This window comes from Myxine glutinosa, chromosome 6 (genome assembly GCF_964187855.1).
Source record: "Myxine glutinosa chromosome 6, kmMyxGlut1.1, whole genome shotgun sequence".
Classification (NCBI taxonomy): Eukaryota; Metazoa; Chordata; class Myxini; order Myxiniformes; family Myxinidae; genus Myxine; species Myxine glutinosa.
Genome location: NC_136266.1, coordinates 134,909,070 through 134,935,332, shown reverse-complemented (window position 1 = coordinate 134,935,332; position 26,263 = coordinate 134,909,070). Strand labels below are relative to the sequence as shown.

Genomic DNA, 26,263 nt, shown 5'->3' with positions numbered 1-26,263 from the left:
TGTGTTAAGAATAGAATGGACCATATGATTGAGCAGGGTATAATTACTCTCCTATTGGGTATCTGTCAGAGGTAATTTGTATGGTAATATGTGCACTGAGGAGGTGGTGATTGTAAACCTTAAAGTATAATAGTGTAAGCTTGTGTGATGTAAAAAAAACCTCCTGTACAGGCCAGGCCAGGTGGTGAACAAAAGGTACAAAGAAAGAGCTTCATGCATTTAAAGCAGAACCATCACAAACTTTTTGGCCGGCAGATCGCAGGCCATGGCAAGCTACTGAGCATTGGGTGAGGGCAGAACAATTGTAAAGGGACTGTCCCAATGGCCTGGAAATCCAGACAATGGGTGGCCAAAAATGGGACCCGCTGCCCATGAAAGCGGTCCCAGAGGAGGAAAAGGCAGTATCCACGCATGCACGGAGATTAGAGATGAGTTCATATTTGAGATCAGTGGTGATAACCTCCCTCTCTGTTTCTTTGCTCCCCACAAAGGACCATTTTGGAGAGTCACAAAGATCTCGCTTCTCATCACCATCCCCTCATCTTGTGGCCTCCGTATTCTCCCTCCTGAGCTACGCTTCACACTGTGACATGCCAACCTGCACGACACCAGACCAACATCGACTCATGCCTGTCTAAAGTCCTCGCCTGTATTCCCATTTGTGGTTTGAGTCTGGTATTTTGGTGCCATAGCAGGTTATTTATTTTCATTATACATAAGTTTCCATGTTACTTCCATCCCTTTATGTGTCTGTCGACCAAAGGTCCATATTTATTTATAGCATCCTATCTTCCTTTTCCCTGAATACATTGTACATACAACTTTTAATTATAAGTAATGTCTCCCTGCCTTTTGGCCTTCACGTGTGACCCCCTGCCATTTTCAGCTTGGATTTCAGCGATCCTAGGAGGGTTGTAGGAAATTATAAGAACACAGTAAATTCAGACATCATTGCAGTCATTCACGGTGACCTTTGGACCTCTGGCTCAGATGATCTGTATTAATCTAACTCTGACGTGACAATATGATGTAATATCTGTGTTTTGGTTAATTATGGACAAGATCTGGGCTTTATGGCAGAGTGACCAGATGGAAGCCAAACAGTTCAATCTTGGTTTAATCAGACCACAGAATCTTGTTTCTCACAGTCTGAGAGTCCTTTAGGTGCTTTTTTTGCAAACTTCAAGTGGGCTTTCATGTGTCTTTCACTGAGGAGAGGCTTCCGTCTAGCCACTCTGCCATAAAGCCTAGAACGGTGGAGTGTTGCAGTGATGGTTGTCCTTCTGGAAGTTTCTCCCATCTCCACACAGGATCTCTGGAGCTCAGTCAGAGTGACCATCGGGTTCTTGGTCACCTCTATTACCAAGGCCCTTCTCCCCCGATTGCTCAGTTTGGCCGTGCGGCCAGCTCTAGGAAGAGTCCTGGTTGTTCCAAACTTCTTCCATTTAAGAATTATGGAGGCCACTGTGCTCTTGGGAATGTCTCTCAGCTCTGCAGGCAGTTCCTTCGACCTCATGGCTTGGTTTTTGCTCTGATATGCATTTTCAGCTGTGAGACCTTATATAGACAGGTGTGTGCCTTTCCAAATCATGTCCAATCAATTGACTTTACCACAGGTGGACTCCAATCAAGGTGTAGAAACATCTCAAAGATGATCAAGAGAAATGGGAGGCACCTGAGCTAAATTTCAAGTGTCATAGCAAAGGGTATGAATACTTATGTCAATGTGATATTTCAGTTTTTTCTTTTTAATAAATTTGCAAAACTTTCTAAAATCCTGTTTTCTCTTTGGCATTATGGGGTACTGAGTGTAGATTGATGAGGGAAAAAATGAATTTAAACGATTTCAGCATAAGGCTGCAACATAACAAAATGTGAAAAAAGTGAAGAGGTCTGAATACTATCTGAATGCACTGTATATAATATGTAGATGGATATACACAAGTTCCATCAAGACTAAACGTCTCACCTTGGCAAGCACTACACTTGCAGCTATGGATGACAGGAAGCACAACGGGTAGGATCCCTCCACCAGGGCAAGGCAGCTGCAAGAAGTGCACAGGGCTGGCAGGATCCAGCTGGTAGCTGCAGCACTGACAGTCAGTGTTTATGTATGGTTCCTGTTATGTAGGGCAGGGATCAAACCCAAAAAGACAGGGTAGGCCGCAAGAATGAAAATTAACAATTTGATTCATCCTGTCCCATGAGAAGCACTGGCTGTTTTGGCAGAACAGCTGAGTTTAAAGGTCATATTTTAAAGGAGAAATGTTGAAAGGAGATAAAAGGAGAAATATATGCGGAATATTTCTACATGCTGATCCCTGGTGAATAAAAACATCAGAATCCAAAATGCCAACCTCACTGACAAGAATTAGAATTACATTTCTGGATAAATGTTCAAAGATAAAACTACAAATATATGGATACAGCCTCCAGATCCTTTCCAGGCAGCGTTTGATTGAAAATTGTGAAATTCTTGGCAGATATAGTCTGAATAAGGAAAGTGGGTTGAAACTGAGCCAGCGAGTTGTTGTTTAAAGAATAAAAAAATTGAATAAACAAGTAAAGATACATTCAAAGTACACCATCCCCATGCCAAATAAATAAATAACATCTTCCAGCATGCGACGATGGCACCGTGCAGCACATAGAGACGGTATTGGGAGGGATAGGTGCACAATAATTAATTGATTGATTCATTGTGTAATTAAAATAAATAAATAAAAATCATAAGACAATTAATTTCTTAATCAATTGGCTCATAGTATACCTAAACCACCAGTGTTTTACCCAAAGCTGTAACTTTTTGAAAATTAATTAAATAATTCATTCATTAAAAAAGAAAAGAAAATTGCACACACACATTAATAATAATAATAATCAATAAATAATTGATCGATTAATCAATAAATCAAAAATATCCTTTATAGGCAAATTGAATTGACTAGCAACAGTACCCACCCTACGGGCGGGGCTTCAATTGGGAAGCCCAAATGAAAAGGTAAAATATCAGAAATTGAAGGCTTTTTTATTTTAAACGATTCATATAAACATCCGTTGAATCATATCACACACAAATCATCAAAATCTAAACAGTACATGGCTAAACAGTACATGGACGATCATGTACCACGTACGTCTCGCATCTCGCTCGCTCTCATGTTGTCCCGATAATGATCCTTCCGCAGGTTCACCGACGGAAACCTTGTTACGACTTTTACTTCCTCTAGACAGTCAAGTTCGCTCATCTTTTCGGTGCACTGGCACGAGCCGAGAACGGCCCATGCAGGGGCTGATACGAGGATCTCATCAAACCGTCCGATCGGTAGTAGCGACGGGCGGTGTGTGCAAAGGGCAGGGACTTAATCAACGCGAGCTGATGACTCACGCTTACTGGGAATTCCTCGGTCATGGGACACTGTATCAAGCCCCAGTCCCCATCACGGATGGGGCTCAGCGGTTTACCCGAGCCTGACGGCGAAGGGCAAGGTACACGCTGGCCCGTCCAGTGTAGCGCGCGTGCGGCCCCGGACATCGAAGGGCATTAAACGTTCATTAAACATGAAGCGTTCATTAAAGGTTTACGAAACGAAAAACATTACGAAATTACGTTCACACCGTCACGTCAAACACTACCGTGAACACATACATCGTCACAATGAGAACATCGTCACAATGAACGTTATGCGAACGCGAATGTTATGCGGGAGTCCAAACCTGAGAATGCTGGAGACCAAAGCTGAAATTGGGAAAACTAAATAGCCTATTTTACTCCTGGAGATCCCAGGATTACCCACCCAAAATATCTTTGCGATCGGTTCAGCAGTTTTTACGGTACCTTCGAACAGACAGACAGACAGACATTTGGTGAATTATAGTAAGATCGTCACAATGAGAACATCGTCACAATGAACGTTATGCGAACACGAATGTTACGCGGGAGTCCAAACTTGAGAATGCTGGAGACCAAAGCTGAAATTGGGAAAACTAAATAGCCTATTTTACTCCCAGGGGTCCCAGGATTACCCACCCAAAATATCTTTGCGATCGGTTCAGCAGTTTTTACGGTACCTTCAAACAGACAGACAGACGGACATTTGGGGAATTATAGTAAGATTAATCAATAAATAATTTATCAATAAATTGATTAATCATTAAATCAAAAATATCCGTTATAGCCAACTCACTGGGTCACTGTTGTGTCCAAATGTCAGCTTCCTAGCTCAAAAGGTGCCTGAGATATTGCCCAGATGAGAAAGAAAATAAACAAGCATTCTGAGTATTGCTCTGCAATACATGTCCCCTACCGGCATTGGGTAGCACTGTCATAGAAGACAGTATTATGACTTACCGCACTCCAAATTATAGTCCGGAAAACTGTTGTGGAAATTCCCAAAGTTCAAAGTGCCATACCTTTGTCAAAAATGATCGAAACGTCGTGAAGTTCGAACTTGATCTGTAACTTATCATGACGAAACCATGTACCAAGTTTGAAATCATCAGCATTAAGAGTTTAGGAAAAAAGTCCGGAAAGCTGTTATTTGTGTGACGGACTGACGGCCCGACAGACGGAGGGACGGAGTGCAAACCTATAGTCCCCTACGGTATGAGTCCACCGGTAGGGGACTAACAAGTGATAAATATTGAAAATAAATAAATAATAATCGTAAAATAATTAATTTATTAATCAATTGGCTAATAGCATACCCAAACCACCACCGTTTCCTCCGAATCTGTAACTTTTTGAAAATTAAGTAAGTAATCGTGTACAAAAAATCATCCCCATGAGGATTTTTCAATATGAAATGGAATTTCTTTTAATTGAAAGAATTATGGTTTAAGAAAATAAAAAAGATTGGCCATGGGAAATTCCTCACAATATATCAAAACTGATGGAAGACCTTTAGGAAGAGTTGCATTGTGTTACCTGTGATATCACTGTGGCAATGGAGGGGCAGCGGCCACTACAGTAGTTAACTGGCACATTCTTCAGGCTGCATCCGGCCTGTGTGATATTCCGTACCTCTGTGTAACGTCTGCAAATGTCCGCCTGCTCTGTTGACAGGACAGGTGAAACATGGGGAAAAAATATTTTCTCAACTTTCCTCCAAAAAAAGAGCTCTCCCTGAAAACACTCCAAAAGAATAGGAATTTCTACCTTCCATTTCATCGTTCTTTCAATGGCTTCTTCCCACCCCATATATATTTTGAGGGTTTCAATATGACGTTGCCATCATTATGTGATAAGACATTTATCTCTTCCACAAAGCGTTGCCCATTACATTTAATCTCCTGGTCTTGAGTCCTTTAATCTCCTGGTCCCGCTTGTCGATCTAGTTCTCCCATGATAATAATAATAATAATAATAATAATAATGCATTTATTTTATATAGCGCTTTTCAGGAAGCCCAAAGACGCTTTGACAGAGTGCAAAACATAACGCATAGCAAAACATAAAGACAATTGCAAAAAAAGAAGAATCAATAGGGAAATATTCAAAGCACAAAGGAGGGAGAAGGAGAGGAGATAGTCAGGGGTTAGATGCTGTGGGTTAAATGTTGAATGCAGTGTTGAACAGGTGGGTCTTGAGTGATGTTTTGAATGTGGTGAGTGAGGAGGAGTCTCTGATGGTGTGAGGTAGCGAGTTCCAGAGGGTGGGAGCAGCGATGGAGAAGGCCCTGTCCCCCCAGGATCTAAATTTGGTCCGGATGGGGGGGGTCAGGAGGTTGGTACCAGCAGAGCGGAGGTTGCGGGTGGGAGTGTGTCTGGAGAGGAGGTCAGCCAGGTAGGATGGGGCCAGGTTATGGAGGGCTTTGTAGGTCAAGAGGAGGATTTTGTACTGGATTCTCTGGGAGATGGGGAGCCAGTGAAGCTTGTAAAGGACGGGGGTGATGTGGTCACGGGTCCGGGAATGGGTGAGTAGACGGGCAGCGGAGTTCTGAATGTATTGGAGTTTATTGGTGATTGTTGAGGGTGAACCATAAAGGAGGCTATTGCAGTAGTCCAGACGGGAAGTGATGAAGGCGTGGATGAGGGTTTCTGCAGCCACAGAGGAGAGGGATGGACGGAGACGGGCGATGTTTTTCAGGTGGAAGAAGGCTGTCTTTGTGATCTGTTTAGTGTATTTGTCGAAGGAGAGGGTTTGGTCAAAGATGATGCCAAGATTCCGGATGTGAGGGGAGGTGGACACTGGGAAACCGTCGATGTTGAGGGCAAAGTTATGGGTGGACTTGGTGAGCGTTTTTGGGCCAATGATGATTATTTCAGATTTATCACAGTTAAGTTTGAGGAAGTTGATTTGAAGCCAGGATTTTATTTCAGTGATGCAGTTTGTCAGGATAGAGTGGGTGGCGGTGGAGATGGACTTGGTGGAGATGAAAAGCTGGATGTCATCGGCGAAGCAGTGGAATTGGAGACCATGACGGCGGATTAAGTGACCGAGGGGGGACAGGTAAAGGATAAAGAGGAGGGGGCCAAGAACTGAACCTTGGGGGACACCTTGGGGGAGGGGAGCAGTGGGGGATTTGCAGTTATTGATGGAGATGAACTGACGTCTGTCAGAGAGGTATGATTTAATCCAAGAGAGGGCAGTGCCGGTAATGTTAAAGGTGGTTTCAAGTCGGGTGAGGAGGATGGTGTGATCGATGGTGTCAAAGGCAGCGCTGAGGTCGAGGAGGATGAGAATGTTGAGGTTGCCAGCATCAGAGGAGAGGAGAAGGTCGTTGGTGATTTTGAGGAGAGCAGTTTCAGTACTGTGGTTGGACCGGAATCCGGATTGGAATGTTTCATACAGGTTATTGGCAGAGAGGTGATGCTTGAGTTGAGTGGCTACAGCGCGTTCCAAAACCTTTGACAGAAAGGGTAGGTTGGAGATGGGTCTGAAGTTATTTAGGGTGTCAGGGTTTAGTCCAGGTTTTTTCAGAATGGGGGTAACAGCAGCAATTTTGAGGGATGGTGGGACGATGCCTGTAGACAGGGAGGAGTTTATTGTTGCAATGATAAGTGGAGAAAGAGCAGGAAGGGAGGCCTTGACAAAGCTGGAGGGGATGGGGTCAAGAGTGCAGGTGGCAGTTTTCATTCCGATGAGTTCAGAGAGGTCAGTAGGGGAGACTGGGGAGAATTGAGACAGGGGATGGCAGGATAAGGGGGGGCAGGTGGTTTGAGGGGGAGCGGGTGCGGCGGTGGTCAAGCTGTTGTAGATGTTTTCAATTTTGCGTTGGAAGAATGAAAGGAAGGAGATGCAGTTGTCTATTGTGAATGACTGGGTGGTGGTGTTCAGGGGGCTGAGGAGTTTGTTTATTGTAGAGAAGAGTGCTTTTGGGTTTCCGGAGCCAGAGTGGATAATTTGAGAGTAGTAGGCGGAGCGGGCGCGGGAGAGGGCATCTTTATAGTGTTGTATGTGGTCCTTGTAGGCCTGGGAGTGAACTGTGAGACCTGTTTTATTGCGGAGTCTTTCAAGTTGGCGAGCACGAGTTTTCATTAGGCGGAGCTCAGGGGTAAACCAGGGAGCAGAATGGGTGAAAGAAACTGTTTTGGTTTTTATAGGCGCAATTTGGTCAAGGCAGGAAGAGAGAGTGTGGTTGTAGTAGTCAGTGAGGTCAGAAGGGGTGTGGAGGTCAACGAAGGGAGAAGTGGACATTTTTTCAGAGAGGGTCGATGAGAATGAGGCAGGTGAAAAAGCGTTTAGCTTACGGAAGTTGATAGTGCGATAATGCCTTGGTGCTGGGGTGGGGATGTTGATGGTCAGAGTGATGGCTAGGTGGTCAGAGAGAGTGAGGTCGGAGCCAGAGAGATGGTGCAAAATTAGTCCAGTAGAGCAGACAAGGTCCAAAATGTGACCACGGTTATGGGTAGGAAAGTTGACATGTTGAGTGAGGTTAAAGCAGGTGAGTAAATCAGTGAAGTCAGTGGTTAGCGTGGAGTCAGTGGAGTCCATGTGGATATTGAAATCACCAAGGAGGAGGATTGAGGGGGAGAGGGAACATAGCTGGGTCAGAAAGTAGGAGAAGTCAGACAGGAATGATGGGTGTGGTTTGGGAGGGCGGTAGACAACAGCCATGACTGACTGTGTGTGACCAGAGAGTTTAAAAGCCAGGTGTTCAAATGATGGAGCAGATGAGATGGAGATGAGGTTGGTCTTGATGTCTTGTCGGTGAATAACGGCAATTCCACCACCTCGGCCCTCCGAGCGTGGTTTATTGATGTAAGAATATCCATTGGGTGTGGTGAGGTTGAGCGTGTAGTAGTCCAGTGGTTGTTGCCAGGTCTCAGTGAGACAGAGAAAGTCCAGTTTATTTTCCAGGATGTAGTCGTTCAGGATGAGGCATTTGTTGTTGAGGGACCGGGTATTGAACAGGGTGAGCTTGATGTTGTTTTGTACGGCGGGTATGAATCCAGGTGATTTGGCCAGGGTTCGCAGACAGGAGGTGCGATTTTGTGCGTTGTTGTGACCAGGTGTGTTGGGACGATGAGTGGGAGTGCGCTGAGCCGACCAGAGGATGGGGATGGAGTGACCTGATTGTAAATAAACAAACTTACGACCGGAGCCACGGTGAATGTACCTGGGTCGACGCAGGAGTCCATTCGATCTGATTGCAGAGATGCATGATGGGGTGGAGCGGGTTTTAAGCAGGAGAAGCCTTGCGGCAGAGTACCGCAGAGCCATGCCAGCAGGAGCGAAGGCAAAGCGAGCACGCGGCCAAGGGTGAGGAGGCGAAACAATCGACACAACCAACGGGAGTGGGCCCGAGGAAACAGCGATGGAGCCGAGCAGGTGAAGCCCGGAGCAGCAGAGCAGAGCCGGGACCGCGCAGAGGAAGACTCAATGGCCATAAATCCGCCACGACCACCAGGAAAGCAAGACACGGACAATGGTCCAGTCAGAGAAGCGGCGAGCAAACGACGCCAGCGTCCTCTCACGACCGGACCGGAAAACCGGAAGTCAATAAATCAGAAACGTGAGGTTTTTGGGAATGGTTTGTATGTTGAAATAACTTTATTGGTTATTACACATCCAAGTACGAAAATAATAAGATCTGAATACAAACATGTCCTGGTACTTCGCAGTTTTCTATCCTGGAGTGTGCCATACTTTCAAATAAAACAATAAGCCTACTGTCCTGTTTACTCACCCTCCCGAACAGACATTCCTATGGTATTACTTGAAAAAGAGTGAAAAGGCCACTCAGAAAAACCTGCCCTTGAATCATGACTTACCGACAATTTCCCTTCGACAAACAGGACAGCAACTATGGGGTTCATATACCTTGACTTCACCCTGCCGAAGAAGTATAGGAAAAGCTCACGTTCAATGTAATTTTTATATGATAGATCACATGACATTGACAATACAAATGGGTTGCACAACGTCAAAAATATGTATTGCAGGTAAATGGGGCCTTATGGTTCTGCTTGCCTCTTCCAGGTTTGCAAGCATTGTTTTTTTTAACCATTCATGACATAATACATCAACGATGCACCATATTACAACTTCTACAAGTAATAAAAAGTGCAGAAACAACTAAACCCAAAGAAACAATATGTTGTGCATAACATGATACTTGCGAAATCCTAAAAATAAGTTGTGACCTTTGGCCTAGGTCGACCCTTTGGCCTATGTTGACCCTTTGGCTGATGTTGAACCTTTGGCCTAGGTTGACCCTTTGGCCTATGTTGACCCTATTGGCCCATGTTGACGACAAAAATAATTGGTGGTTGAATTCAGTGACCTGACATGCAAATCTTCTTCAAATTTCAAGTCAATCAGATTAAAATTGATAATTTTAGGAATTATCTACAGACTTGGCATTTAATATGGAATATTTTTTTTTTCTTGACGGGTTTACTTTCTTAACTCAGTATATCAATCTGGTGAGTTTCTTTTACACTTTGGTGATTTATTTGTTAAAAGAACCATGTCACTGATTGTCTGTTGCAGCAAGAAGTCAACAACAGGATTATATCACAGGTGGCGTGGCAAAATGTACGGACAGGTACATTTGACGATTGGCTTCACAGTCGGGTATACAAGGGTTGTTGCGTTCTGTATTAGTGGAAAACAACTGCTGCACGTCTCCAAAAGTTATTGCCGCTTCCTCTGGAGATGGTCCGTCAACTCGACAATGCTGTTTGTCATGGAGTGGTGGCTTTACGAAATTACGACATGAAACAGCGTGCTATTGCTCGGCAGTATGGCATCACGCAAGGTCAGGTGTCAAAGATCCTGAAACGAAATGCTCAGAGGGGTGTCCCTACTCCAATACCGAGGCCAGGACGTCCCCGCAGAACCACAAGGAGGGATGATCGCCAGCTGCACCGGTTAGTCAGCAATGGCCGTACCAAGTCAGCTAATCGGCTTAGGGGTGAGTGGCAGCAACTGACAAATGTGCCTGTATCCAGAAGGCTAGTCAACCGACGACTGGTTCAAGCAGGCTATCGTGCCAGGCGTCCCCTGAGAAAGCCACGCCTGACCAGACAACACTGCCAGCGCCGATTGCAGTGGGCCAGAGAGCACCGTCAATGGCAGCCAGGACACTGGAATCACGTGATCTTCAGTGACGAGTCTAGATTTCTGGTCTATCGTCAAGATGGCCGCGTCCGAGTGCGCAGACAAGTGCATGAAGCCTACAACAAAGATTGTATAGTGCCAAGAGTCCAAGCTGGAGGTGGTGGGGTGACCGTTTGGGCTGCTTTTCATGCAGGGGGCAAAACTGACCTGGTTGTTCTGAATGGAAACCTGCACCAGTTCAAGTACAGGGCCATTCTGGAAGAAACATTGCTTCCATTTGCTCGTGCAGCCTTTCGAGGAAACTTTGTCTTCCAAGATGACAATGCACGGCCTCATTGTGCTCGCATGATCCAACACTTTCTTGCTGACCGTGGTGTAGAGCATATGGAGTGGCCTGCCATGTCCCCGGATATGAATCCGATGGAGAACTTGTGGGCAGAATTAACGCGTCAAATCGACCACTTGGACCAGCAGCCGACCTCTGTGCGTGAATTGCAGCAGGCTATTGTCACTGCATGGCAAGTTATTATTATTATTTTTTTGTATACTGAATCGAGGCTCGTGAAAGAGTCAACATTTACTTCACAAACAAATCAACCAGACAAACAAAATATATAAAAAGAGGGAGTGGAAGACAAGATGGGGAGAGAAGGGGAAGCACACAAACACAACATTTGAGAGCAGGGAGATGTGTGGAAGAGAGAGGGCTTGGGGGGAGGAGGCATGGGAAGGGGGGGGGGGGGGGGGGAGGGAGAAGTATAAAACACAAGGACACCAAAGACTTCCAGGACAGAAGTTGGTATTTCAAAAAAGTGGAATTGGGGTGAAATTAGTGGGGGTAGAAAAGATCAAGGTTTTGGATGGGGGAAGATAAGAGATGGTGGTGAACAGCTGTTTTAAAGACCTGGAGGGTGGAGTGGGATTGAAGAGAGTGAGGGAGTTTGCTCCAGAGGCGGGAGAAAAGAGGAATGAAGGAGTGAAGGTGAGCAGGGAGTCTTGATTTTGGCAGTTTAACCATAAGAGGGTTGCAGGCAGATCTTGTGCAACCTGTAGGAATATTTGCGGGACAGAGCCCAGAGAGAGCTGGGGGGGGGGGGGGGCAGGCCAGAGAGGAGTCGGTAGAAGACGGAAAGACCACCAACCTGCCTGCGGTGAGTGAGTGAGAGGCCCTTGGAGTTAGCTTCATCGCGGGAGATTCCAATGATTCTGAATGCTTTTAGTGCAGCGGATAAGCTCTCATATTTTAACAAATTGTGCATTTTTTGAGAAAAGCATGAAATTTCTAGCATAGTTAGTATATACCATAAGGTTTATTTTCAGATGTGGAGGGAAGTCAGATTTGACCTTTGACGACCGTGAGAGGTCAAATCCAAAATGGCCACCAGTCCACCGGGTCTAATGTTCTAACGCGCTTAATTTTGGAACCAAACAGTGTAGAAAAACATTATAGGTGTCATTTCCAACTAAATTGGGGATGCCCATTCATTTGGTGATACTTTTGAGATCGCCAGAACTCAAGGACATGCATTTAGGTCAAGGTCAAATTACGTTAAATATCTATTTTTATGATACTGCAGTTGGAACTGCTATTGGAAAAAGTTCATTGGAACTTTTAAAACTTTATTTTTTTCAGGTACAGGGAGGGATAGGTACAGAACACCCAAAGACCAGAAATGATGAAAAAAATGTTTACACTGCAAGGAATGATGCAATAACCTCTGAAAAAATAACTGTAGTTAACCAAGTATGTCCACAAAAGCTTACATTAAATCAAGTGCAATGATTAAAATTGGTAATGATCAAAATCTAACAGTCTCCAGAACAGAAGCACAGTGCAGTGCACTTGAGTGCAGCTTTGGCACTTGCAGCGTCCAGTGCACCCTTTCTTGCAGCCACAGTGGATCGATTTTGGCACGATTTTGATGCTTCAGGGAGAGTGCTCCAAAGAGGCTGCCAACCAGTTGTCTCCTTTGTCCAGCCCCAGTCAGATGGGTCTGGCATCTCTGGATCCCTGACCAATGCCTGGTTCCAACAGTTGGCCTGGTAGAAAGTGTGCTTGATGTGCTACTTGAGTGCTGCCTGGGTTGGAGGAATGTTCTCTAGAGTTCTTCACTTCTGTGTGAAGAGCTGTTTCCTGGCATCATTCACTTCCGTGCTCTCACTGGTTCGGTCGTGCATCAGCACCACAAATCGCTCCAGCAGTAACATTGAGCCTTCACTGACCTCACTTGGCATGCCTAGGAGTTCATTGAAAGCATCATTCACCTCTAAGAAAGACTTCCAAGTTTCCCAGGCAGTCTTCTTTCCTCTGCCAGCGAATGCAGATACAGTATCACACCCGGTGAAAGCGTGAAAGATTGGGAGAGTCAGACACTGTGTTGGATTCAATGTGGCAACCATTTCGTGAACAGCTATGTACCGAAAGCTTGACCCGACACCAAAGGCAACCCACAGCTCATCAGGAGCATCCCCAATTTAGTTGGAAATGACACCTATAATGTTTTTCTACACTATTTGGTTCCAAAATTAAGCGCGATGAACATTAGACTCGGTGGACTTGCGGCCATTTTGGATTTGACCTCTCACGGTCCTCAGAGGTCAAATCTGACTTCCCTCCACAACTGAAAATAAACCTTATGGTATGCACTAACTATGTTAGAAATTTCATGCTTTTCTCATAAAATGCACAGTTGTTGTTGTTATCCGCTGTACTATTTGGTTTCAACAGCGTGAAGACGAGCTCGGTGTGAGGCAGGAGCACCAGCCCAGAGGGGAGAGCAGTATTCCATTGAGCTGCGGATGAAAGCCTTGTATGTGGTGAGGAGCTCAGGTGTGCCAAGGAATGACTTCGCACGACGGAGGACGCCCAGTCGGCGACTGGCTTTGGAGGCCAGATTTGAAATGTGGTTTTCCCAGGAAAGATCATGGCAGATAGTGAGACCCAAAAGCTTGAGTGACAGAACTTCTTGGAGAGGATTATTCAGAAAGTGGATGGGAGGGTTGTCCAGTCGGTCTTTTCAGGGAGACATCGTAAGTGTGTGAGATTTGTCAGGATTGAAAGACATGTTCCACTTGTTTGCCCAGTCTGTGATTTTGTCCAGGTCTGCAGAGAGTGAGGAGGCTGCAGACTGCCGATCTGAGGGATGAAGAATGGAGCGACAGAGAGTAGAGTCATCAGCAAAGAGATAGAGAGGATTTTCAAGAGAGTCAGAGAGATCATTGATGAAGACCAGAAAAAGCACAGGGCCCAGAACACTGCCTTGGGGAACTCCAGCCTGAACAGGAAGAGGAGATGAGAGAAACCCATTCAGGGCCACACGTTGACTACGACTCGAGAGGAAGTCCGCCAGCCATGCGTGGAGATTTCCATGGATACCAAAAGAGGAGAGTTTGGTGAGCAGAGCGGGGTGCCAGACCGTATCGAAGGCACGTGATATGTCAAGGGAGACTGCTCTAATTTACTGTTTGGCATTGAGGACCTCCATCCATTGTTGAGAAAGCAGAAGCAGCATGTCCAGAGTAGAGTGACCAGGTCTGAAACCAAATTGATGATCAGAGATCAAGCCATTGGAGAAGAGGAAAGATTTCATATCTGAAGCAATGATGGATTCCATGACTTTGCTGATAATTGGGAGAAGGCTGATTGGTCTGTAGTTGCTGGGATCTGTTTTTGCACCTTTTTTGTGCAAAGCGGTGATGTTGGCAGATTTCCAAGCAGATGGAAGATGACCTTGAGCAAAAGAGAGGGTGAAGAGAACAGCGAGAGGGAGTGAAAGAGCGGAAGAACAGGATTTTAGGACCCGTGGGCTGATGCCGTCAGGTCCAGTTGCAGAATCAGAGTCGAGGGTTGACAGAAACTTTTCCACCTTGTCAGGAGGAAAGGACACAGAGTCCAGGAGCAGCTGGGTATGACTGGGTACGGTGGGTACAGAGAGGGATGGCTTTGGGACACAAGATTTAGAGGCAAACACAGAGTTGAGGCATTCAGCTTTTTCACGTGCGGAGTCAGCCGTGTGGCCATTTGAGGTGAGGGAGGGGATGGAGGGGGAACAAACACCAGAAACTGATTTGACCAGAAGCCACCAGGATTTGGAAGCGGGAGACAGAAAAGAGAGCTCGGTCCTGAGAACGGAGAGATATTGTTTCCTGGCTCTCCTGAGGGTGGACACACATTTGTTTCGGGCTTTGTGAAAGGAAATGAGATTTCCTTCCGTTGGATTTGCTTTCCAGGAGACAAAAGCAAGTTGTTCCTGGGCAACAGCTTCACCACAAGATTCCGTGTACCATGGACGGGAGGAAGGGTATGACAACTGAAGACAAGATGGGATCAATCTGTGCATGAGAGAGAGCAATTTACTTTGGAAGAATTCCCAGGATGAGTTGATGTCAGAGGCGGTAGAGATGGGAGACCAGTCCAGATGATTGATGGCTGCTTAAAGACCGTGCCAGTTGGCCTGAGTGAAATGCCAGACTGGTCGACGCTGAGGAGGCTCTCTGAGAATGGTCAGAGAGATGTGCACTTTAACAAGCAACGTGTAACCTGTCCTGTCCAAACCTTGGCAAATCTAGTGAACAGCATGCCTCAACGTGCACGTGCTCTCCTGAATGCTCGTGCGGGTTACACGAAGTACTGAACTGTAATTTTACTGTCTGTAATCCCAGTCGTAATTTAACTTTTGTTTTTGTTAAAAGAAAAATTTGGCTTATGTGCAAAATAAAGAGATACTTCTGGAAAACGTACAGAAGTTTAACACAGTACTGTCCATGAATTGAGTTCGATATCAGTTTACATCACTTTCAAGGATCAATTTATTTGCTTCGAAATGTCAAATGTGGTTTTTGTTTCTTTTAAAGGTCACATTAACAAAATCTAGAATAATTTCAACATAATTCCAATGAACTTTTGGTTCTAAGACATCTTGAAAAGTAAGTTCACCCCCACAAAAAAAATATTCCATATTAAATGCCAAGTCTGTATGTTGACCGTTTCAGCTTTAGACCTGAAAAAAAAAATGGTGGTTGAATTGAATGACCTGATACACAAATTATGTTCAAATTTCAAGCCATTCAGATTAAAATTGATAATCTTAGGAATTATCTATGTTGACCGTTTCACCTTTAGACCTAAATTAAAATTGGTGGTTGAATTGAGTGACCTGATACACAAATTATGTTAAAATTTCAAGTCAATCAGAAGAAAATTGAGGATTTTAGAAATTGCACCAATTTTATTTTTATTTCAATATTTGTTTTTGCAGCCAATGACACATTGTTCTTTGCCAACAAACAAAGACAATACAACTTTCTTCCCATGTATAAACAAAACCAATAGAGAAGTGGTGCCAATACTTGTCTGAAATGTTTAACTTGTGCAGTTGTCTGCATTTAAGAACAGGATACAAATCAGCTCAACCACACTGGTGATTCATCCCTAGATATTGAAGGCGAATACAAGGGATGACATATTTGCACTGAATCAAATAGCTAAGAGAGAAATGATAGAGATCGTTTTTGTTATTGCAACGCATTCCTCTTTCCCAAAGGCGTTTTGCAAGCTCATTGTGAACTTCTCTTAATCTACAGCAGAGGAACAAACAGCAGGCATCATGTTTAAACGTCACGGATTTTTACATGAACACAGCGTCAGTGTTGTGAGCATGCTGTTTCACCAGATTTATTATTTGAACGACATCTTCGATCTCAACTAAAAGTAAGTTGTTTGAGAATCACAGAGCAGGAATGATGACGTTATGTAAGTGAAAAACTTTAAATAAGGAGGTATATTATTTGCTTCATTATCTATTACATAAATAAACTGATTCAAATTAAAGAGATCTCAGCCTTTATTTATGACCACATGATGCATGGAGTAGGTAGAAATATTTATAGTATTTCATCACAGACAAGGTGTTCATAATCTTGGGAATGCATTGCTTTTATTCAGTAGCAAATTATCTGCGTTAAGCACCTGCATTGACTGAGAAGTCCCAACAGGTTGTTGAAGCAAGTTGCTGTTTCTTCAAGTAATTACTCTTTAAACAGCACATTAAATATGTGTTTCCCAATTGCACTTTTCATCTTTTAAGAGTGCTTTAAATGCGCGTTTCCCAATCGGCCCGTTGCCGGATTTTGTTGCAGGTTGTGACCACGGTGCAGTCATTCTTGTTCTTTTATAATCAAGATGGTTTTACTCATCTATTTCCATTGAGCAATTCGACTTTGATTTAAACCTTTTGGGAGGGTAAGATCATCAGTTTTGCTCGCCCATTTAGCCATCTGAGCTCACAATAACAGCTCTGACCTTGAGGCGCTTCAAACTGTCACTGGAAGATGCATGACAATGTTGTGTTTCTTGTTCAAAATACTCTTTTGTCCTATAAGTTTTGTATTATGTCATCTGATTTCACAGTGGCTTTCATGACTGTTAGAAAGTCTTTAATGCTACGCGTACGATATACGTGAACGTTTCCTGCTTTGCTTGTGAATGTTTTCTTGCAATCTGTTGATGTCATGTTGGTGTAGTGCGAGCCTGTAATTCTAACCTTTTTTCTTATAATTTACATCGGAAAGAGAGGAGACTTCCTGCTTCTTGCTGATGGCTCGTGTGATCGAGTTGATTGCCGCGATCTTTGCCTTGTTTCATTAAATGTTGTGCCGAAAGGTAGTTTAGTGTCTCGTCTTGTCTGAACCATTTGATCACGGACCCTTTCCTGGATCCACTACAACAACAACAACATGCAATTTAAGGCCATTTTCCCTGCTAGAGCGGGGGTTAGCCTTGTGGTCCCCATGACAATCTTCTCCATCTTGCCCTATTTTCTGCATCTCTCCTTGTTAACCCCCTTGCCCGCATTTCTTCTTCCACCATCTTTAGCCAAGTCTTTCTCGGTCTTCCCCATCCTCTACTTCCTTCTACATTCATTTCCATCACTCTTCTCAACCAGTCACTTTCTTCCTTCCTCAACACATGACCAAACCATCTCAACCTGTTCCTCTTCACAGCATCAATCACAGGCTCTATTCCCATCATTTTTCGCAATTCATCATTTGTCTTCCTCTCTCTCAACCTCTTCGAATAACCCTGGATCCACTGTTCTCTATTATCCTCCGTACTAGCTGGCCTTTACCGTAGGATTCCAAAGCCTACTTTACAATGACATTGTTGTAAAGTTGCTTGGATGACTGTGGTTTAATCCTTTACTTACCAATGGGACTTCAAAGTCCCTCCCTATATTAACTCGACACTTTTTACCTCTGCCACCAAAGGTGGATGGAGGTTATATTTTCACCCGTCTGTCCGTTTGTGAACACAATATCTCAAAAAGTTGTGGATGGATTCGGACAAAATTTGGCAGAGATGTAGCGTATGTGACAAGGCCGAAATGATTAGATTTTGGTGAAAGTCCGGATTCGGCTACTAGAATTTTAAAAGTGATTCTTCACCATTGGGAGATAGGGCCAAAAAAGATACATAGCGGGATATCTCAAAAAGTTATAGATGGATTTGGACGAAACTTGTTGGACAGGTTGTGTGTGTGACAAGGAAGAATCGATTCAATTTTGGTGAAGATCAGGATCCGGATCCAGCTTGTAGAATTTTTAAATGTTTCTTCACCATTGAGTGATATGGCCAACCATGCAGAGGTATGCTCTCTACTGAGTTATCCATGTCACCCTCCCCACGGTTATATCAGAATGAGCTGATTCATCACATGATCAGGGATTGCTTAACCCCAATATAGCGCTGTTCAAAAAATATGCATCGCTTTTTTTTGGGGGGGGGGGGGGGGGGAATTTGCATAATTTAACGCTTGATTACGTAACATAACGCTTGATTACTTGATTTAATTCAACGCATGATTCGATTTTTTGGGGTCCCTCATTGTGAATAACACTGGACCCAAACAAAGCCAAGGGTTTTAGCAATTTGCGTAATGTAACACTTGATTACTGTGCATTCTGACGTACCATACTCTTTGACTGGCTTGATTAAGCCTTACTATATTATTTGACTGTAGAGATTTTGACTATTCAAAGTTAGCTGTAGAGTCCTGGCTGAGGGCTGACCATTTTTTGGGGGAGCTGCTACACAGGGCATGATGGCCTGGACAATGGCGCTGCATACACTTGTGGACAGCTAATGAGAGGGACCTGCTGCGCTCTCTGTGGGGCATAATAGCCGGTCCGCACATGCGGCTGAGCAGTTGTTGAACAATTGAGCTTTTACTTTCAAGGAGTTAACATCACCTCTCTTTGTTTTGTCACCCAATGAGAAGGAGCTTTGAAAAGGTGTGAACGCTGCATATCCCCATCGTCATTTCTCATCGCTCCTGCCATCCTGTATTACCTGAACCTGCTCAATCCACTATCATGGTGGATGCAGAGGCCAACTCGTGCCTGCCACAAATCCTCCTTTGCCCTTTTGCTTCTTATGAGAGTCCGGCATTTGGCGCCATGACTTGTGGTTAAGCCTTATTTCTCCTGTATAAAGATTGAGTGCCCCATCATGCCCTGTTTGTGCCTGTTGACCGCTTGATCTGTTCTGCATTTATTTATAGTGTCCTGTCTCTCCCACCTACTGTATTTTTTTTTTTGAGTAAAAATTTTGATTATAAGAAGCGTTTTCCTACCTTTTGCCTCCTGAACATGAATCAATGCCATTTTCGGTTTGGATTGGACTGAAGAACACAGTAAGTTAAAATATATACCATCCGGCTCAGACAGTCTGTGTTGGCGGACCCATTTGATGTGACAGTATTGTCATAAGTAATGTAACACATGACATAAATTAACTACTACACAATTTGGAAATACACATGGAAATTACTTTTTCTTAATAATGTAATTTCAATGTGGGGTTCCCACAATTGGTTAAGTAAACTTTTGGCACAAGTTTTAAATATTTTTCCCAGCCAAATCAACATATTTAATTAATGCCTGGCAAAGTTTGTGTTTCCTTGCCAGAAATGTCATTAAACCTCATTCAATGTTAATTTTATTTTACTTTCAAGCAAACGTTTCTTTTCTAAAATGTCAGAGATAAATAATATTTAAATGTGTCGTTGCAGTTGTTTCAGAGTTCAGACATCATTTTATGGATTACACTTGTTCAGATGTACAGTACTTAGACATTATATTAAAAATTCGCAGGTACATAGACACTCCATTAAGAGAGATGACATGGTATGATGACTATCAACCTATTGTTGTTACAGCAAATGGAGGTCTACCTGTAGGCAGTGGAGCGGGGGACAGGAGGTTTGGCAAATTTTCATTCCGTTGACACAGTGGCAGTGTGAACAGTTTTCCTGCCAACGCTGTCCTGGCTGGAAAAACAAACAAGACAGGTACCAAGTGAGAAAATAATTTAAATTGTAAACATGTCATATCAGGTGAAGGTGGCCATTGCGTTTGGCAGGGTATTGTCCTCATGTGACAATGAGGGAGTTGTCAATTTTCCAGATGGCCATGTTCTGCTTTTTTGTGGTCACCCTGTAATAGCATCTGTCATAACTCCTTCAGTTTCAGTATGACCTGAAAGAATGGATTAAATTATGGAGGAGGAGGAGAAAGAAAGGTGCATTGGGTGGTATTCTCAGAATGTAATTAAATGTGTTGAGAATTCAATTTTCTCACTACGATCAAGGCCTTCTGAAGTAATGACTGCATAGTGACCTCTATGACTTCCCTGATCTGTGCAGTGATTGAGAAGACCAATCCTCCCATCCCAGCAGGCTGTTGCTCTAGGCCCCTTATTTTCCAATTCCAAAGTTAATTTATATTCATGACCAGCAGTTCGTTCACTGGTAGAGTACAGTATGACAAATCAACTGTATTGTGAGCCTTTTCTTTACCAAATACAGTCCTGTTGTAGACAGATGTTTTCGTGAATATATTGTAGATTATTACCTCCGCCACCAAAGGTGAACGGAGGTTATGTTTTCACCCCTGTCGGTCTGTTTGTTTGCCTGTGAACAAGATATCTGAAAAAGTTGTGGAAGGATTCAGTTGAAATTTGGCAAAGAGGTAGCGAATGTCAGCAGGACGAAATGATTAGATTTTGGTGAAGATCCGGATTTAGATCTGGCCAGTAGAATTTTTTAAGCGATTCTTCATCATTGGGAGATAGGGCCAAAAACGATACATAGTAGGATATCTCAACAAGTTGTGGACGGATTTGGACGAAACTTGGTGGACAGGTTGGGTCTGTGATAAGGACGATTCGATTTTGGTGAAGATCTGAATATGGATTTGGATATGAGAATTATTTAATTTTTAAAGTGATTCTTCACCATTGGGAGATAGGGCTAAAACCAATATATAGCAGGATATCTCAAAAAGTTATGGACAGATTTGGACGAAACTTAGTGGACTGGTTGTGTGGGTGACAAGAAAGAATCAATTCAATTTTGATGAAGATCCGGATCCGGACCCAGCTAGTAGAATTTTTTAAGTGATTCTTCACCATTGGCAGATAGGACCAAATACGATACATAGCAGGATATCTCAAAAAGTTGTGGACGGATGAGTTTGATTAAATGTGATTCTGTATTGTGATTTTCTGGTCTACTCTGGGATACAAAATGTAAACTGTTCACCTGGCGGAGGTATGCTCGCTAATGAGTGCTGTTCTCGTTTAAAACTAGCAAAGGTACCTGGCGTTGCTGGGAAACACTGGGTCCCTCCTCTCACCATTTCACCATTTCTCACAAAATGAGGCATTCGAAATCTGTTTTGCTGTCAGACAATCGCAACACACACTCGAGAAACAACTATACAGGTATACAGATCAAAATCGTTTTAAAATTTTTTTTGCAGGGTGTATATTTGGAGAAGTTAGCTAAGGTCGTACCTTTTGTCTATAAACTCTTCTTTCACCCTTGAGAGTGATGTCGTTAGATGAGCAGTGTAATTACCCTTAAAGCAATACAGAGGTTGTGTTTGTACTGCTTTCGACTGTTGAATAATTAGTGATTAGCACATTTGAGAGGTCACGTGACTCCTTTGCCAATCTTACCGATCATTATAAAGTCCTAATTAACAGTTAATTTTCACATCTGACACCATATTTGGTGATCTATATAGGTATCCGGGTTGAAATCTGAAATAATTTGGGATTTTTATGAAAGCATTGTATTTATGGATCTACTCTCGGAGATGGCGACAGGCGGTGGCTCGTGTGTTTATTGGTTATGATCATTATATATCAATGTCTGCTAGCATTGATTGTTGGTGGACATTATAGATCCCATTAAATGCTTCTCAATGAGGGCACAGGATTTATCACCAGTACCTTAACCAAATTACAAATTCAATGCTGCAATCAGGCCTAGAGAGGAGATGGGCACCACCAGGTCTATTTGACCATGGAAATGCTAATATGGTGCAACAACAATCACAACAATCTGCTCGGTAATGAGATACATCTATATTGTAAAAGGAGCTGTGTCTGTCTGTCTGTCATGTTATAACTTGAGAACGGATTAACGTATTTCGATAAATCCAACTACGGTGGTTTCGGTTAACTCCCCAGAGTGTTTGTGAGCCAAAAAAAAAACCCCCAATTTTTTTTTGAAATTAAATTTTTTTTATGGGTACATGTCCGTATGGTAATTTTATGGGTATGGTTTTATTTTAAACGCGTGTGAAAACTGCAAAACTGAAAACACGTGATGTTGGTTATCCCTGCACGGAGAGCAGGATCTCCCAGGAATCCTTTTTTTTTTCTTTCCCCATAGATTAGCCATCGCAGCAAAGATTGGTATTTCCATCAGCGAAGCGACGGGTCTTCTATTCCAGTTTTGATGAAATGAGTAAGAAGATGTATAAACTATAAAAAGGTTGAAACATAAATCGCCATGGATTGAAAACTATGACAGTTCTTCTGCACTTACTGAAATCCCCAAGTGATGTTTACCTCCCCCACTAAAAGTTGACGGTGGTTATGTTTTCACCCCCGTTTGTCTGCCCTATCTGGCTGTGAACAGGATATCTCAAATAGTTGAGGACGGATTCTGACGAAATTTGGTGGAGAGGTTGGGTATGTGACAAGGACGAAATTATTAGATTCTGGTGAAGATCCGGAACCGGATCCGTCTACTAAAAATTTTAGGTGCCCCATTGAGAGATATGGCCAAAATCGATACATAGCAGGGTATCTCAAAAGGTTGTAGACAGATTCGGACAAAACTTAGTGGACAGATTGGAAATGTGACAAGGATGAATCAATTAGATTTTGGTGAAGATCCGAATACGTATCTATATACGAGAATTTTTTTTATTGATTCTTCACCATTGAGTGATCGGGCCAAAAACGACATATAGCATGATATAGGTTTGTTGGTTAGGCGACAAGAACAAACGATTTTAGTTTGGTTTAGGTCCGAATCCAGATCCAGCCTATAAGTGGGATAGAAAACGTAAATTGTTCAGCCTGGCTCCGGATCCGTCCACTAGAATTTTTAAAGTGCTCCATTGAGAGATATGGCTAAAAAATGATACATAGCAGGTTATGCGCTCTACCCTGTGACGTTCTAGTTTATTCATGTTTTATGGCAAAATAATTTTCCGTATGACATCCACTAATCTACCCGGTGTGTACCCCGGTTTAGAATCGGTACACCGTATCCCTGTGCATCGTAAGAGGCGACTAAGGGTTGGCGCCAGGAAGGGCATCCGGCCATAAAAAAAACATTGCCTCAAACAGGGAACCATGATTGTCATGGGACCCGCAAGGCTAACCCCTGCCCCAGCGGGGAAAATGGCCTTAAAACGATCATTCATTCATTCATATTCATGACATCCACTAATCCCTCCGGCAAATCGTTGTGTATAGTGAACACATAATATTGCTTAACATGAAGTAAATGTACCTTGTTTTATTTTCCATAAATTGATTTGCTCGATCAGACCCACTGCAATGAGCATATTGCCATATAGGTTTTATGGATGTTTATAGTTATCGTATCCAGTGTCAACTGTGGGAACTGCATTATTTTTTTTGTATACTAAGTCGAGACTCATGTAAGAGCTAACACATATAACATAATAAAAGGAGTGGGAGACAAGAGGGGGAGAGAGAGGGAAGGACAACAATGGAGAAAAGGGACATCGGGAGATTTGTGGAAAGGAGAAGGCTGGGGTGGGGTACACGGGATAAACAAGATGGACACGACAGGGACTTTCAGGAAAGAAAACGGAATTTGAAAGAGGTGAATTTGTATTAACGGGGGTAGAAAAGATCAAGGTTTTGGATGGGGGAAGATAAGAGATGGTGGTGAACAGCTGTTTTAAAGACCTGGAGAGAGGAGTGGGATTGAAGAGAGCGAGGGAGTTTGTTTCAGAGGTGGGAGAAAAGAGGAATGAAGGAGTGAAGGTGAGCAGCGAGTCTTGATTTTGGCAGTTTAACCAGAAGAGGGTTGCTGACAGATCTTGTGCGACCTGAAGGAATATTTGGGGGACAGAGCACAGAGAGAGCTGGGGGTGCAAGGCCGGAGAGGAGTCAGTCGAAGACAGAAAGACCACCAACGTGCCCGCAGTGAGAGAGTGAAAGGCCCTCAGAATCAGCTTAATCGCGGGAGATAGCAATGATTCTCAAAGTCTTGGTTTCTACAGCGTGAAGCTGAGCTAGGTGTGAGGCAGGAGCACCAGTCCTGAGGGAAGAGCAGTACTCCATCAAGCTGCGGATGAAAGCCTTGTATGTGGTGAGGAGCTCAGGTGTGCCAAGAAAGGACTTTGCACGACGGAGGATGCCCAGTCGGCGACTGGCTTTGGAGGCCACCTTTGAAATGTGGTTTTCCCAGGAAAGATCATGGCAGATAGTGACACCCAAAAGCTTGAGTGACAGAACTTCTTGAAGAGGATTGCTGAGAAAGTAGATGGGAGGGTTTTCCAGACGTTTTTTTCGGAGAGACAAAGTGAGTGTGAGATTTGTTAGGGTTGAAGGACATGTTCCACTTGTTTGACCAGTTTGTGATTTTATCCAGGTCTATAGAGAGTGAAGCGGCTGCTGCTCTACTGATCTGAGGTTTGAGATATGAAGCGGCAGAGGGTGGAGTCATCAGTCATTCATGTTCATGTCATTCTTATCGTGGTTCATGTCATTCTTCTGAGAAGGACTGAAGTCAGCTATGTCATTTGGCATGTGGATACCAAATATCCTACGATATCTTTCAAAAAATTGGGTGGTTATGTGCCAGCACCTTGGCCAAAAATCAATATCTCCACATGGGACAAACAGAATTGATTACCTAGCCTGATTATGGACCTGCTTGACACCAAAAAGCTCCACCGGTGAGTCTTCAATAAGAAATCAAATCGGATTGTTTCATTTTACTTTATATCGGTAAGGCATGCATTTTTTTTCTTATACTCCCACAAACATTCTACTTTGTCTAAGCCCTTAATCAAATTCTGCTCTATCTGTGTAAACGTTTAACCTTCTCAGTCCTGGTTTTACGTTCGATATACAGTACTGAACGTCCCCGCATTAAAACGGGAAATTGCAGATGAATAATATTCAGTGCACTGAATAAAATAACATAGAGGGATGTGAGAGCAGCAGGAGGTGTGGGATCTTTGAGTAGCAATAAACTCTCATAAATCCATAAAACAAAATGCCATGCCTCAAGGCCAAGCAAACTATTGCTGTGTGGCAGACGTGCCATTCCATGGAAATGAGAGCTATTGAAATACTCTCCCACTGTACTGAGCGTGCATTAAGGATGGAATTGCAGCCAAGCAGCAGCAGCAGCAGCAATAGAAAGCACTTGTACTTTTGTTGGCAATGTGGAGAACATAAAATCCTATGGTATAGATGGAAGTCGCGGAAGGCACCATTCCAGATGTCACGACTTTTGCATCATCACATGACTGTGCTCCGTATTGAGCTGACTATATTTCATTGAATAACTGTAAATATTCGAGCAATAAACCTCTTAAAGTGTGATAATGCCGCACATTTTGAAAAGGTTGTCTGTCAGCGATACACACATTATGATAAAAGTGCAACACAGCAGAATAAATAAACAGCTGATTCCAAAAGCTCAGGTTCTACGGCAGATGGGATTCAGCTCACAATTTCATGTACAAATGTCACGGTTTCAGTAGCAGCTCAGCTTTCTGAGCAGTCTCCCTTTATATGTTGTTTAAACTTCTGCAAATCCATGCGACCAATGCATACCGATCCTTTTTGGTAGCAGTCTACGGTAATGCCCTGAGAGATATCTCCAGTAACTTTCAGACCTCAGCATAAAAACTACGAAGGCGTGTTGAAAAGTAATGCCTCCTATTCGTTTTCTCCAAAACAGTTAATAAAGACATTCAAATGAAACAGACACACTAAAATCAATCTTGATTCTACCACGCTGCATATTTATTTGTAAGAATAATCATCACTAACGACACATTCATAACGACATTCCTACCAATAACCACACATTTCTGCCAACGTTTAAGTTGTTTAGTGATGCAATCACAACAACAACAACAACAACAACAACAGGCATTTTAAGGCCATTTTCCCTGCTAGAGCGGGCGTTAGCTGATAATCACGATATAATTTCACGATATATTTTGATGTAATCACGATATAATTATATGTCTTGCGAACTGAACCAGTGTTTCACAGTGGCCGTTACATCATTGTCGGGAGAAAAATGTTCTTCTCGAGGTTGTTTCTTAAGTTTGGGGAAGAGATGAAAATCTGAAGGAGCCATGTCAGGGCTGGTAATACTTCCTGGTCGTAATCAACTGACC

General features: G+C 43.3%; 1 protein-coding gene across 1 annotated transcript in view; it reads right to left on the bottom strand.

The window, feature by feature from the left end:
* Positions 1–1,706: 1,706 nt before the first annotated feature.
* LOC137429455 (SCO-spondin) overlaps positions 1,707–26,263 on the bottom strand; it is a 444,698-nt gene continuing 420,141 nt past the window's right edge. The window contains exons 107-110 of the mRNA XM_078781076.1: positions 19,738–19,833; positions 9,217–9,277; positions 4,928–5,055; positions 1,707–2,120 (exon numbers count right to left, since the gene is read on the bottom strand). Coding sequence (XP_078637202.1) covers positions 1,770–2,120; positions 4,928–5,055; positions 9,217–9,277; positions 19,738–19,833 — 636 coding nt within the window. The 3' untranslated portion in view covers positions 1,707–1,769. The remainder of the gene's footprint in view (positions 2,121–4,927; positions 5,056–9,216; positions 9,278–19,737; positions 19,834–26,263) is intronic.